Here is an 11,470-nt window from a genome sequence, read left to right on the forward strand (position 1 = left end):
CATTTTAAACAACTTATACAGAATTTCTTTGAATTTAAATATTCATAAACCAAGTTTATGAGATTTGACCAGTGAAACTGAAGCTTTTTCAATAGTATAAAGAAATTATTTACTATGTCTTGCAAGTCAGTTTTGTCTTGTTTCAGGTGTAATAAGATGTTTGCAGCAGAAACTGGACAAAAATACTTGGTAGATTTTGTGTTTTCGCAGTTTGGCGTAAAACAGCATCAAAAACTAAACTTATTGTTTGAAAATATCTCAGTTTCCACGTCGTTCAGTCTGGGCTGAACGGCTCGGAGATGAAGAAGCCATCGCTAAAAAGAAACATAAAAAACAATTTACAGTCTGTAGACAGACACAGAGACAAACATCACAGGAACTTTGACAAGTTGATTTGAATTAATTGCAGTAAAAATTTTAATGAATCTTTTTTGTTCGGAACCTTTGTATTCATACGTTTCTGGTACGGCCGTAAATATGACGCACACAGAAGAGCGATGGAGGATGAAGCTTCTTCTTTGGTTAATTTCTGCTTTAATCTGATTGGATGCTGGAAAAAGACTACTGTTGTTAAAAGAAGGCGGCCTATCAGCAAAGCTATGCTAGCCTGAGATAGCATCTTAATGCTAAACATGTTAGCATTAGCTAGTGCTAACGTTAGCATCCACAATCCAGAAGCTCCATGAATGATCGGGGTTTTGAATTGAGATTTTGTTGCTCGTTTTTGATTAAATAGACTAATTAATTAAAGACCCTGAAATGAACTTGATTAAAGATTTTAATGGAATCCAATCAGAGGAAAAACTGAAACGTTTGGATCCACTCCAGCAAACCGTCCTGAGAAGCTTTGATCCGAATTGAGAGGAAATTAAGAAATATTGTTTTCCTCATAAACCTGACATTGAACTAATAGAAATAAGGTTTGCCCTAACTGGGGTAAAACAGGAAAATTACCCTCAGAGTGTGAGAATGTCGTTTTATACAGAGTATGTAAATATCTGGCTTCAACTGTAGATCAGAATAAATAACAGCAGAAGCTGCAGATTTAACTCTCAAACAAAAGCAAATTGATCTTTTTTGATCGACTCCACGTATAAATCACAGTTGTGTAATTTTAGTCCTTTTTGTGCACTTTGATGTTTTCATTCTGTTTTTTGTGCAAATTGAGCCTCAGTGTTGATGTGAAGGTGAAGAGGAGCGAAGTTTAGCGCCCAGCTCCCGGTACCAGCGCTGATCGAAGCCCAAACTGGTTCAGCTGGAGGTTCTCCTTCTTCCACTGGTTTCCCATCAGGCTTTGCTCCCACCGGCAGACACACGGACAGACGCTCTGGGTCCTCGCTCGCCCACCGCCTCCCTCACCATTCATGCCTTCATTTGTTCGATTTGGATTTGAAAGTCGGGGGTTCGATGCCCTTCGGTTGCTACATGATGGGACACAAAACAAAGAAACGTCACAAAACCGGAAGGTTTAACGGCAGCTGAGAAAACTCAGAGGCCAAAAGGCTTTTATTTATTTATCCTTCAGTTACAAATGAAAAATAGTTTTTTTACATTATTTTCTTTACGTGCTCAGCACAAAATTTACATGCAATATTTTAATTAAAAACTTTTCAAAAGGGTCTAAAAGTTGTACAGTTTCCTAACTTGTTGATCAAAAACTGCAAAAACAAAAATCTTATTTTTGTTTAGTGGAAATAAAACAATACAAATAACTTTTCATCAAGATATAGAAACTTGTTTTAAGTCAATAATTTCTTATCATTGATGAAATAGCTCTAGTTTTATTGGTAAATTATTTCACTTATAATATGGGAAATATGTCTTGTTTTAAGTGAAATAATCTGCCAGTGGAACTGGAACTGGGTTGCTAGGGAACGGGCGGGGCTTGGCAGGGGTTGCTGGGGAATGGGCGGGGCTTGGCAGGGGTTGCTAGGGAATGGGCGGGGCTTGGCAGGGGTTGCTAGGGAATGGGCGGGGCTTGACAGAGGTTGCTAGGGAATGGGCGGGACTTGGCAGGGGTTGCTAGGGAATGGGCGGGGCTTGACAGGGGTTGCTGGGGAATGGGCGGGGCTTGGCAGGGGTTGCTAGGGAATGGGCGGGACTTGGCAGGGGTTGCTAGGGAATGGGCGGGGCTTGACAGGGGTTGCTGGGGAATGGGCGGGGCTTGGCAGGGGTTGCTAGGGAATGGGCGGGGCTTGGCAGGGGTTGCTAGGGAACGGGCGGGGCTTGGCAGGGGTTGCTGGGGAATGGGCGGGGCTTGGCAGGGGTTGCTAGGGAATGGGCGGGGCTTGGCAGGGGTTGCTAGGGAATGGGCGGGGCTTGGCAGGGGTTGCTAGGGAATGGGCGGGGCTTGACAGAGGTTGCTAGGGAATGGGCGGGACTTGGCAGGGGTTGCTAGGGAATGGGCGGGACTTGGCAGGGGTTGCTAGGGAATGGGCGGGGCTTGGCAGGGGTTGCTGGGGAATGGGCGGGGCTTGACAGGGGTTGCTGGGGAATGGGCGGGGCTTGGCAGGGGTTGCTAAGGAACGGGCGGGGCTTGACAGGGGTTGCTAGGGAATGGGCGGGGCTTGGCAGGGGTTGCTAGGGAACGGGCGGGACTTGACAGGGGTTGCTAAGGAACGGGCGGGACTTGACAGGGGTTGCTAAGGAACGGGCGGGGCTTGGCAGGGGTTGCTAGGGAATGGGCGGGGCTTGACAGGGGTTGCTGGGGAATGGGCGGGGCTTGGCAGGGGTTGCTAGGGGATGGGCGGGGCTTGGCAGGGGTTGCTGGGGAATGGGCGGGGCTTGACAGGGGTTGCTGGGGAATGGGCGGGGCTTGACAGGGGTTGCTAGGGAACGGGCGGGACTTGGCAGAGGTTGCTAAGGAACGGGCGGGGCTTGGCAGAGGTTGCTAGGGAATGGGCGGGGCTTGGCAGGGGTTGCTAGGGAACAGGCGGGGCTTGACAGGGGTTGCTAGGGAACGGGCGGGACTTGACAGGGGTTGCTAGGGAACGGGCGGGGCTTGGCAGGGGTTGCTAGGGAACGGGCGGGACTTGACAGGGGTTGCTAAGGAACGGGCGGGGCTTGGCAGGGGTTGCTAGGGAATGGGCGGGGCTTGACAGAGGTTGCTAAGGAACGGGCGGGGCTTGGCAGGGGTTGCTAGGGAATGGGCGGGGCTTGACAGGGGTTGCTGGGGAATGGGCGGGGCTTGGCAGGGGTTGCTAGGGAATGGGCGGGACTTGGCAGGGGTTGCTAGGGAATGGGCGGGGCTTGACAGGGGTTGCTGGGGGAATGGGCGGGGCTTGGCAGGGGTTGCTGGGGAATGGGCGGGGCTTGGCAGGGGTTGCTAGGGAATGGGCGGGGCTTGGCAGGGGTTGCTAGGGGATGGGCGGGGCTTGGCAGGGGTTGCTGGGGGAATGGGCGGGGCTTGGCAGGGGTTGCTAGGGAACGGGCGGGGCTTGGCAGGGGTTGCTGGGGAATGGGCGGGGCTTGGCAGAGGTTGCTAAGGAACGGGCGGGGCTTGGCAGGGGTTGCTGGGGAATGGGCGGGGCTTGGCAGGGGTTGCTAGGGAATGGGCGGGACTTGGCAGGGGTTGCTAGGGAATGGGCGGGGCTTGACAGAGGTTGCTAAGGAACGGGTGGGGCTTGACAGGGGTTGCTAAGGAACGGGTGGGGCTTGGCAGGGGTTGCTAGGGAATGGGCGGGGCTTGGCAGGGGTTGCTAGGGAATGGGCGGGGCTTGGCAGGGGTTGCTAGGGAACAGCAATTAGAACTTTTTTATCAATATTAAGGAATAATTTACCTAAAACAAGCTTCTATATCTCAATGAAAAGTTTCTTGTTTTGCTTTATTTCCAGTTATTTGCATTAGACCAAAATTACTTGGTAGATTTTGTGTTTTTGCAGTGAAGATATATTTTTAAATTAATTCTCAGCTAGACTTGTCACAATTAGCAATAAATCAATTAATCACATGATCAGTTAAAACAAAATCAATCATTTCCATTTGCGTCATTTATTGTTTTTCTAATAAAACCTGGGCGATAAAATCTTCAGCCTGTTGATTTGGTCTCAACTAAACCTTTTTTTGGAGGATAGATTTGTTTCAGAGACTTTATGATTTTTAAATGTGTTTAGCAGGTCAGTGTTAATTTCAACAATTTTTATGTACTTAGTAATTTAGAGTTAGCGTCTGCTAATCTTTTGTGTTTAGGAGTTTAGCGGCTTAGTGTTAGCTTCAGCTAATTTTGTTTTGCATCTGTTTTCTTCATTGTATTTTTTTACTTCTATTTTTTGCGCTTGCAGCATTTTTTTATCTGCAGGACCTTTCCTTTTTCATTCCTTTTTCATTCGTGTGTGTTTTGGAGTTTACATCATTCCTGTGTTTTGCTGTCTGCGCCTGTCGGCTGCCTTAAAAGTCCCAATAAAAACCCATAAAGTTTTAACACCTCATAAAGTGAAAGAGTTAAAGGGTGTGAATACTCCTGCAGGACGCTGTGAGCAGAACGGCTAAAGCTGCATCCTGTCAGTCAGTAAAAGGAAACGCTGAGTCTGACTGGAGGCTAATCTACAATCAGCTGCTGCCATGTTTCCTCCAGGAACAGATGATTGATGCTGTGAAGGTGTTTCTGTGTTACTGACCTGCAGCTCGCCAGCAGGACGTCACTTTGCCAGATGTTCAAACGGGACACTGACCTGCATGGAGGAGAACAGAGGAGCTTAAAGCAGCTCAGATGCTAAAAACTCAGAGTCCTAAACCTGCAGACCCTCCTGGTTCAGATCGTCTGAGAACACGAACATAAAGTTCTTCATCCATATTCTGGTCAAACAAGAAGAAAATATTATTTTTTAATAAAACTCTGTGTCAAAGACGAGCCAACATCTATAGAGATACAGGAAACAGATTCTCGGTGATAAAAGTTTCTTAATTAAATTTTCTCTCTAGTTGAAAATTTTCTTCAGTCCTTCGTTTCTTCATCTGCTTCTTTTCACTCATCATCAGTTAATATTCGACCCTTTTCTGAATTAGAGGAAAACAGAGTCAATCTAAATGTGCAAATAATTTTTTAAGGCTGCATTCAGCCTTCAGCTCTGCCCAGTCCACTTTAATCCAACTCCAGTCCATTTGCTTAGTCAAAGTCCAGTCCAGCTGGAGGTGTAAACGCTAATCGACCTCTGACCTCTGGTCCTCCAAACCTCAGTCTAGGTTCGGTTGAAGTGAACTCTGGTTCAGTTTGAATGTGAACACCAAGCGGACCAGAGACCGCTCCAAAAGCAGGAAGTGGACTACAGCGCAGGGCATTCTGGGTAAATACAACCAAAGCTAATGTGCTAGCCTAGCGCTAGCAGCAGAAATGGCTCCTGGTCTTCAGCCAAAGACTAAAGAGAAATCCTCCAACACTAAAATCCTCCATCTTGTTTCCATCTGGTGAAGAAGGAAGTTGCTCTCAACGTCTTCAGAGGTTTTTGTGTCGTTTCCTTCAGTGGTTCTTGGTGCAGCGCCCCCACAGGCCAGGAGGGGAACAGGTTGGTTTGGGTGAGAACCACAGCAGCTGGAGGTGGAGCAGATGGTGGAGTTCTGGTTCCAGTAGAACCGGGTCGACCGGACCGTCACCCTAAAAGTACCCCTCTGGACCCAACTGGCTAGCAGAAGGAGGTCCTTGGCTAAAGGTGGGCTCTCCATCCCAGACTTCCTACCTGTGAGGCAGTGATGCGTGATTGGTCGAGGCGTGCAGTGAGGTCAGAGGACGAGACGTTGGCGGGGGCGCCGCGGTGGAGCCTCATCGCCACCTTCCTTTCTCTCTCAGCTCTCTCAGCCCGGCCCGCCTGAGGCGACCGGTTTCCTGCGCGCAGCAGACAGCGGTCAGAAACTAAACCTGGTCTGATGGTGTTTTACCCAAAAGAGCTCCTGACCTGACGGCTGGGCTCCACGCGACGCCTGGTTGGAAGGAGCCGTCTCTGGCTCGTTCCGGACTCGGTTGGCGGCACAAGGGTTCGGACCTGGAGGCAGGGCTCGGCCTCCGGCTCCTCTCTGACCCGCGCCGGCTCGGTCCTCCCCTTCCTTCCCTTCTCTCCTCTCTCGCTCCCCGTCCTCTGCTGTCCTGCTGGAACCCTGAAGAGGATTCAACACGGCTCACAGTATCACCACAAATACCTCGTAACCCCAGTCAAACGTGGTGGACAGCACCCAGAAGGAAGGGTTCAGTGTGGATGCAACTTTGTGGACCTGATGATCAGTGATGCATTTCTGACGATATGTTTTGGAAAGAGTTGGAACATCTAGATCTTACGGCTGAAAACAGTGGCATAACATACAATCTGGAGAAAACGGATGCATTCGAACAAGTCAAAGTTCTCTAGTTTCTGGAAGATGTTTCCTTAACTTAAAGAGAGAAAAACAAGACACTCACAAACTTCAGCATGTTCCAGTCGAAGACGTAGTCGTAGGAGAATCCCTGCCTGTGGAAAAGGTTCCTGAACAGCTGCCTCAGGTACGAGTAGTCGGGTTTGTCATCGAACCGCAGAGAGCGACACAAGTTCAGGTAGGTAGAGAACTCGGCTGGCGGAGACAGGAAGGAATGATGAGGATCTCAAGGACAAACTGTTTCAAAATGACACATTTCTCATCCAGACTCACAGGGGTATCCTTTGCAGAGCAACTCGATAGGGGTGGACATTTTCTTTTCACTGATGCGTTCGTACTTCTGCCTCTTGGTCGCAGCCTTGAGTCCTTGCCAGGGCAGCGAACCCAGGTTGAAGTACATGAGGACGTAACCCAGAGACTCCAGGTCGTCTCGTCTCGACTGCTCTGTGGAGGAAAACTCACCGGCGTGAAGCGGCGGCGGCGGCGCGGTGAGACCGGAGGCCTGCAGGGGAAACTTACCAATGCCCAGGTGGGTGTTGATGGAGGCGTATCGCGCCGTCCCGGTCAGGTTCTTGTTCTCGCGGTAGGGGATGTGCTGGTGCGTTCGAGCGTCCCGGTACTTCTTGGCCAGGCCGAAGTCGATGATGTAGACCAGGTTGCCCTTCTTCCCGAGGCCCATCAGGAAGTTGTCGGGTTTCACGTCTCTGTGGATGAAGTTCTTGGAGTGGATGTATTCGATCCGGCTGATCTGTGGAGGAAAGGTCGACCCGGCGTTGGTACGAGTCAGAACCCAAACGTTTCTGTCTCCCTTCTGCTCGGCCTCTTTGCTCCTCTGAGTGAGAATCTTGGTGCCAAACTTCAGACCGTTGTGCCTCCAGCGGCAAAATGTAAAAACTTTGAGACTCTTCAAACATGGACTACACTATTCCACATTAAAACCAGAATATTTAAAACCTAGTGTGTGATTTGTTAAACCTTTATTTGGTTTGTGAAAATTAAATAACATTAGTTTATCAACCTGAAGCCAACTTCAGCTCTTTATTACACAGTTTGTTTCTGTTTTATGTCAAGTTGCATCACAGTAAACTGTTTAAAAACACGGCAACTTACAGACATCGCATGACAAGCATGTTCTGTTTTAAAAAAGTAAGAGTTGTGAGTGACGAGCCTATACAATGCTAACACTAGCTCATCAATGCTAACTCTAGCCCATCAAAGCTAACATTAGCTCATCAATGCTAACTCTAGCCCATCAAAGCTAACATTAGCTCATCAATGCTAACACTAGCTCATCAATGCTAACACTAGCCCATCAATGCTAACACTAGCCCATCAAAGCTAACACTAGCCCATCAAAGCTAACACTAGCCCATCAAAGCTAACACTAGCTCATCAACGCTAACTGTAGCCTCTCAAATGCCAGATTCGCTAACAATAATGTTAGCAAATCTCAGAAATATAAAACCCTGCTGTGATTTTGGACCTGTCTGTCTGTCTGTCTGTCTGTCTGTCTGTCTGTCTGTCTGTCTCACCATCTGATCGGCCAGCAGCAGGACCGTCTTCAGGCTGAATTTACGGGAGCAGAAGTTAAACAAATCCTCCAAGCTGGGGCCCAGCAGCTCCATCACCATGACGTTGTAGTCTCCCTCGGCGCCGCACCACTTGATGGAGGGAATTCCCACTGGAGGGAAAACATCGGAGCGTCGGGAAACTGGATCCTTTTAAACTCATGTCACCTGGAAGCCTCACCTCCTCCCTGCATCATTTTGTAGAACTTGCTCTCAATGTGGAGCTGCGGATGTTTGGTCTTCACACATTCCAGCTTGATGGCCACTTCCTCTCCTGTGGCGATGTTTGAGCCTGATGGACGGACAGACAGACAGACAGAGAGACAGGGAGACAGACAGACAGACAGACAGACAGGGAGACAGACAGACAGACAGACAGGGAGACAGACAGACAGACAGACAGACAGGGAGACAGGGAGACAGACAGACAGACAGACAGACAGACAGGGAGACAGACAGACAGACAGACAGACAGACAGACAGGGAGACAGACAGACAGACAGACAGACAGAGAGGGAGACAGACAGACAGACAGACAGACAGACAGACAGACAGACAGACAGACAGACAGGGAGACAGACAGACAGACAGACAGACAGACAGACAGACAGGGAGACAGACAGACAGGGAGACAGACAGACAGGGCTTCATCAATTCAGATTGAAGACTTTTTAAAACCTTTATGTAACAAGAGAAACAGTCTTAGACCCAAACAGATTGATTGAAGCATCTTAAGGATCATCATCATCAAACCAACTGGCCATAAATTTACACACAACAGACACAAAAAATAATTTAATTGATCTGATCTAATTAGCATAGTGCACATTAATCAACATTACTACAATTCATGGCAATGTAAATATGCAGGAATTAGCACAATAGCTACACTTTGACCATTGCTAGCTACCGTTTAGCTACATTAGCTTTTCTCCTTCTCTTTCCACTGCAGGAACCAGAAACAATTTTCCTGTTAATTTAGCTGCTAATATACCTTTGCTAGCTAGCAAGGATAAATTATTATTGTATATTAGCAGTAGCCTCAACCGCCTCAAGTCACAGAACGCACTATACAGTAGGGTCTAGTCAAAGTTCAGATCTAACTCTAACTTAAAACCTGATATTTAAAGATGTTCTCCATCTAGTCTGACTGAGTTTGATCCCATTTTTAGCAAAAATGAGGAAAATTTTAAGTCTTTAGACTTAAATATGTCCCACAACATGAATTTCCTAAGCAGACTTACAGCTGAATACAAAATGCACACCACACTTTTCAGATTGAAAAAAAAGAGGTCTGAGTACAGTACTGCAAAAGACGAAACAAAAACCTGAGGAAGTGTGTGAGTAAACCAAGGAAGCTGATTCTCACCCAGGTAAATGTCTCCAAAGGACCCGCTGCCGATCTTCCTCCCGAGGCGATATTTGTTCCCAACGCGGAGCTCCATCGCTCCGGAGCGCTTCACCTCTCTGGGACACAACACAACCACCAGTCAGTCACTGCTGATCAATACAGCAAACACAAAGTGGTGCAAAGCTGCAGGAAAAAGAAACTCTGCTGTGTCATGAGCGCAAAGAAAACTGGAGGAGACGAGGAAGAGGAGGAAGTAAAAGCAGTGATGAAGATGAGTCTGGGTCAGGGGAACCAGGAGGAGCGAAGAGAACCGACCCGCAGAAACACCGAGAGAAGAAACTCTGGAAACAATCAGAAACTGACGGAACCACAGAAAAATGATCAGCAACATTTTGGTTTATTTGTCAGAAAAGAATAATTTCCACCATATTATTCATTCATTTATAAATGTCAAAGTTCAAACATAAACATCTAATTTGCTACCTAAATATTTAACAAGATAGTTAAATATTTAGGTTGTTACATATTTAACATAGCTAAATATTTAGCCTTGAACTATATTTAACTTTCTGACTAAATATTTAGGTCTGAGCTAAATAGTTAGCAAAAAAAATTAATTAGTTTGTAAATATTTAGCATCATATGGTGAAGATATTGAAGAATTAAATCCTTTCCCCTCTTATAACAGACTAAATGATGTAAATGATCGCTGCTGTTTCCTGTTTCTCCCCTGTGCTGATCTGGATGACTGGGTTCGGAGCAGGACGGGCTGAGTTGTGTAACTGATCCGTCCTGCAGCTGCAGGAAGGGAAGCCGGATCTCCCGCTGCTCCATGAGAACCAGCTCCATATTTCACTCCAGCGACTCCAAACAAACCCACAACCCGCATCCAAACGCAGGAAAATGAGCAGCATCTACCGCCTCTGAGCAGATATTCCGCCAGGAGCCACAACAAGGCGGGACGCTTCACGCATCTGCCCCAGATAGCGACGGCCGCAGCCGCAGCGTCGGATCCTAACCGCGCCCTGCAGCCCAACACGACCCAGAACCTCCAGAACCCCCAGAACCTCCAGGACCTCCTCACCGGCTCTGTGGTCGCTCCGTCTCAGTCAGGACCATGGACAGCGACGCGCCGACGGAGTCCGGGACGGATCATAGCCTCAGAGATGCGTGACCTGAACGCGCAGCCCGCACGCCGCGCTGCCACTCCGTCCCTCCCGCTGCGGCGCTTCGACTTCACTGCATTTTGGACTGAAGTCAGAGAAATAAAATATAAATAAGAGCCTAAAAGTCGCTGATTCTCCGCTGCGTGGCTGCGCCTCACACCCAGTCCGCTCTCGGTTTACACCGCTCACAATATCAATGATGTCATCCGCAGACAGCCAGAGATGCCCGGATGTTCTTAAAGCAGCAGCACATCCAGAGATTACGCAATCAGAAACATTCACCAACATGCAGCGAAGGAAAAGTTCACCTAAACTGGAGCAAGGCTGCTAACAAACGTTTAGCTTAACTAAATATACTTAACTTGCTAACTAAATACTTAGTTTTGTTATCTTTGTTGTAAACTTAATATGTAGTTTCTGGCTAAATTAGCAATAAACATCTAACATAATATTTAGTTTATGTATCTAGCTAGCAAACTAAATATTTCTACACTACTGTATAATGTCTTCAACCCTCCATACCTTTTTACTGTGAACATTTAGTATAAAAAACACACCGACTTAACTTCCTAACTAAATATTTAACTTGCTAGGTAAGCATTTAGCTGAGCTAGCAAAGTGTTAACTTGCTAACTTAGCTAGCAAGTTAGATACTTAACCTGCTAGCTAAATATCTGTCTTAAAGTGACCTTGAATTAAACTTCTGCTGTTCAAAAACATCTGAAGATCTGACAGAAACTTTGTGCATCTCATAAAAAAGGACAAAACCGTTTTAGGTGTGGAATTATTTTAAAAACATTCAGTTTTCTGCATGTTTCAGTAAATTTATTTGAGTTTAAGTTTGTTTATGAGATAATTCTAAACCAATGACTCTAAAGTGGAATTTAAGTAAATTAATTGAAATGAATGTGTAAAAGTCCTGAGTCTTGTTAAAATAAATTTATAATATGTAAAGCTGCATAAATCCAGCCTGTTTTAGAAGCATTTTCATTTGAACTTTTTACAAGATAAGTTTTTAATCTCATGATGACAGTCAAACCTTTCC

The 11,470-nt window shown here is 46.8% G+C and overlaps 1 protein-coding gene across 1 annotated transcript in view; it reads right to left on the minus strand.

The window, feature by feature from the left end:
• LOC102235963 (casein kinase I-like) overlaps window positions 1-10,631 on the minus strand; it is an 11,172-nt gene extending 541 nt beyond the window's left edge. Inside the window, exons 1-11 of the mRNA XM_023341473.1 lie at window positions 10,344-10,631; window positions 9,278-9,375; window positions 8,090-8,200; window positions 7,873-8,021; window positions 6,860-7,088; window positions 6,614-6,784; window positions 6,387-6,535; window positions 5,890-6,088; window positions 5,674-5,819; window positions 4,618-4,671; window positions 1-1,421 (exon numbers count right to left, since the gene is read on the minus strand). The exon at window positions 1-1,421 is cut by the window's left edge and continues 541 nt beyond it. Coding sequence (XP_023197241.1) covers window positions 4,639-4,671; window positions 5,674-5,819; window positions 5,890-6,088; window positions 6,387-6,535; window positions 6,614-6,784; window positions 6,860-7,088; window positions 7,873-8,021; window positions 8,090-8,200; window positions 9,278-9,375; window positions 10,344-10,378 — 1,320 coding nt within the window. The 5' untranslated portion in view covers window positions 10,379-10,631 and the 3' untranslated portion in view covers window positions 1-1,421; window positions 4,618-4,638. The remainder of the gene's footprint in view (window positions 1,422-4,617; window positions 4,672-5,673; window positions 5,820-5,889; window positions 6,089-6,386; window positions 6,536-6,613; window positions 6,785-6,859; window positions 7,089-7,872; window positions 8,022-8,089; window positions 8,201-9,277; window positions 9,376-10,343) is intronic.
• Window positions 10,632-11,470: the final 839 nt, after the last annotated feature.

The sequence above is a fragment of the Xiphophorus maculatus genome, chromosome 10, assembly GCF_002775205.1.
Source record: "Xiphophorus maculatus strain JP 163 A chromosome 10, X_maculatus-5.0-male, whole genome shotgun sequence".
Classification (NCBI taxonomy): domain Eukaryota; kingdom Metazoa; phylum Chordata; class Actinopteri; order Cyprinodontiformes; family Poeciliidae; genus Xiphophorus; species Xiphophorus maculatus.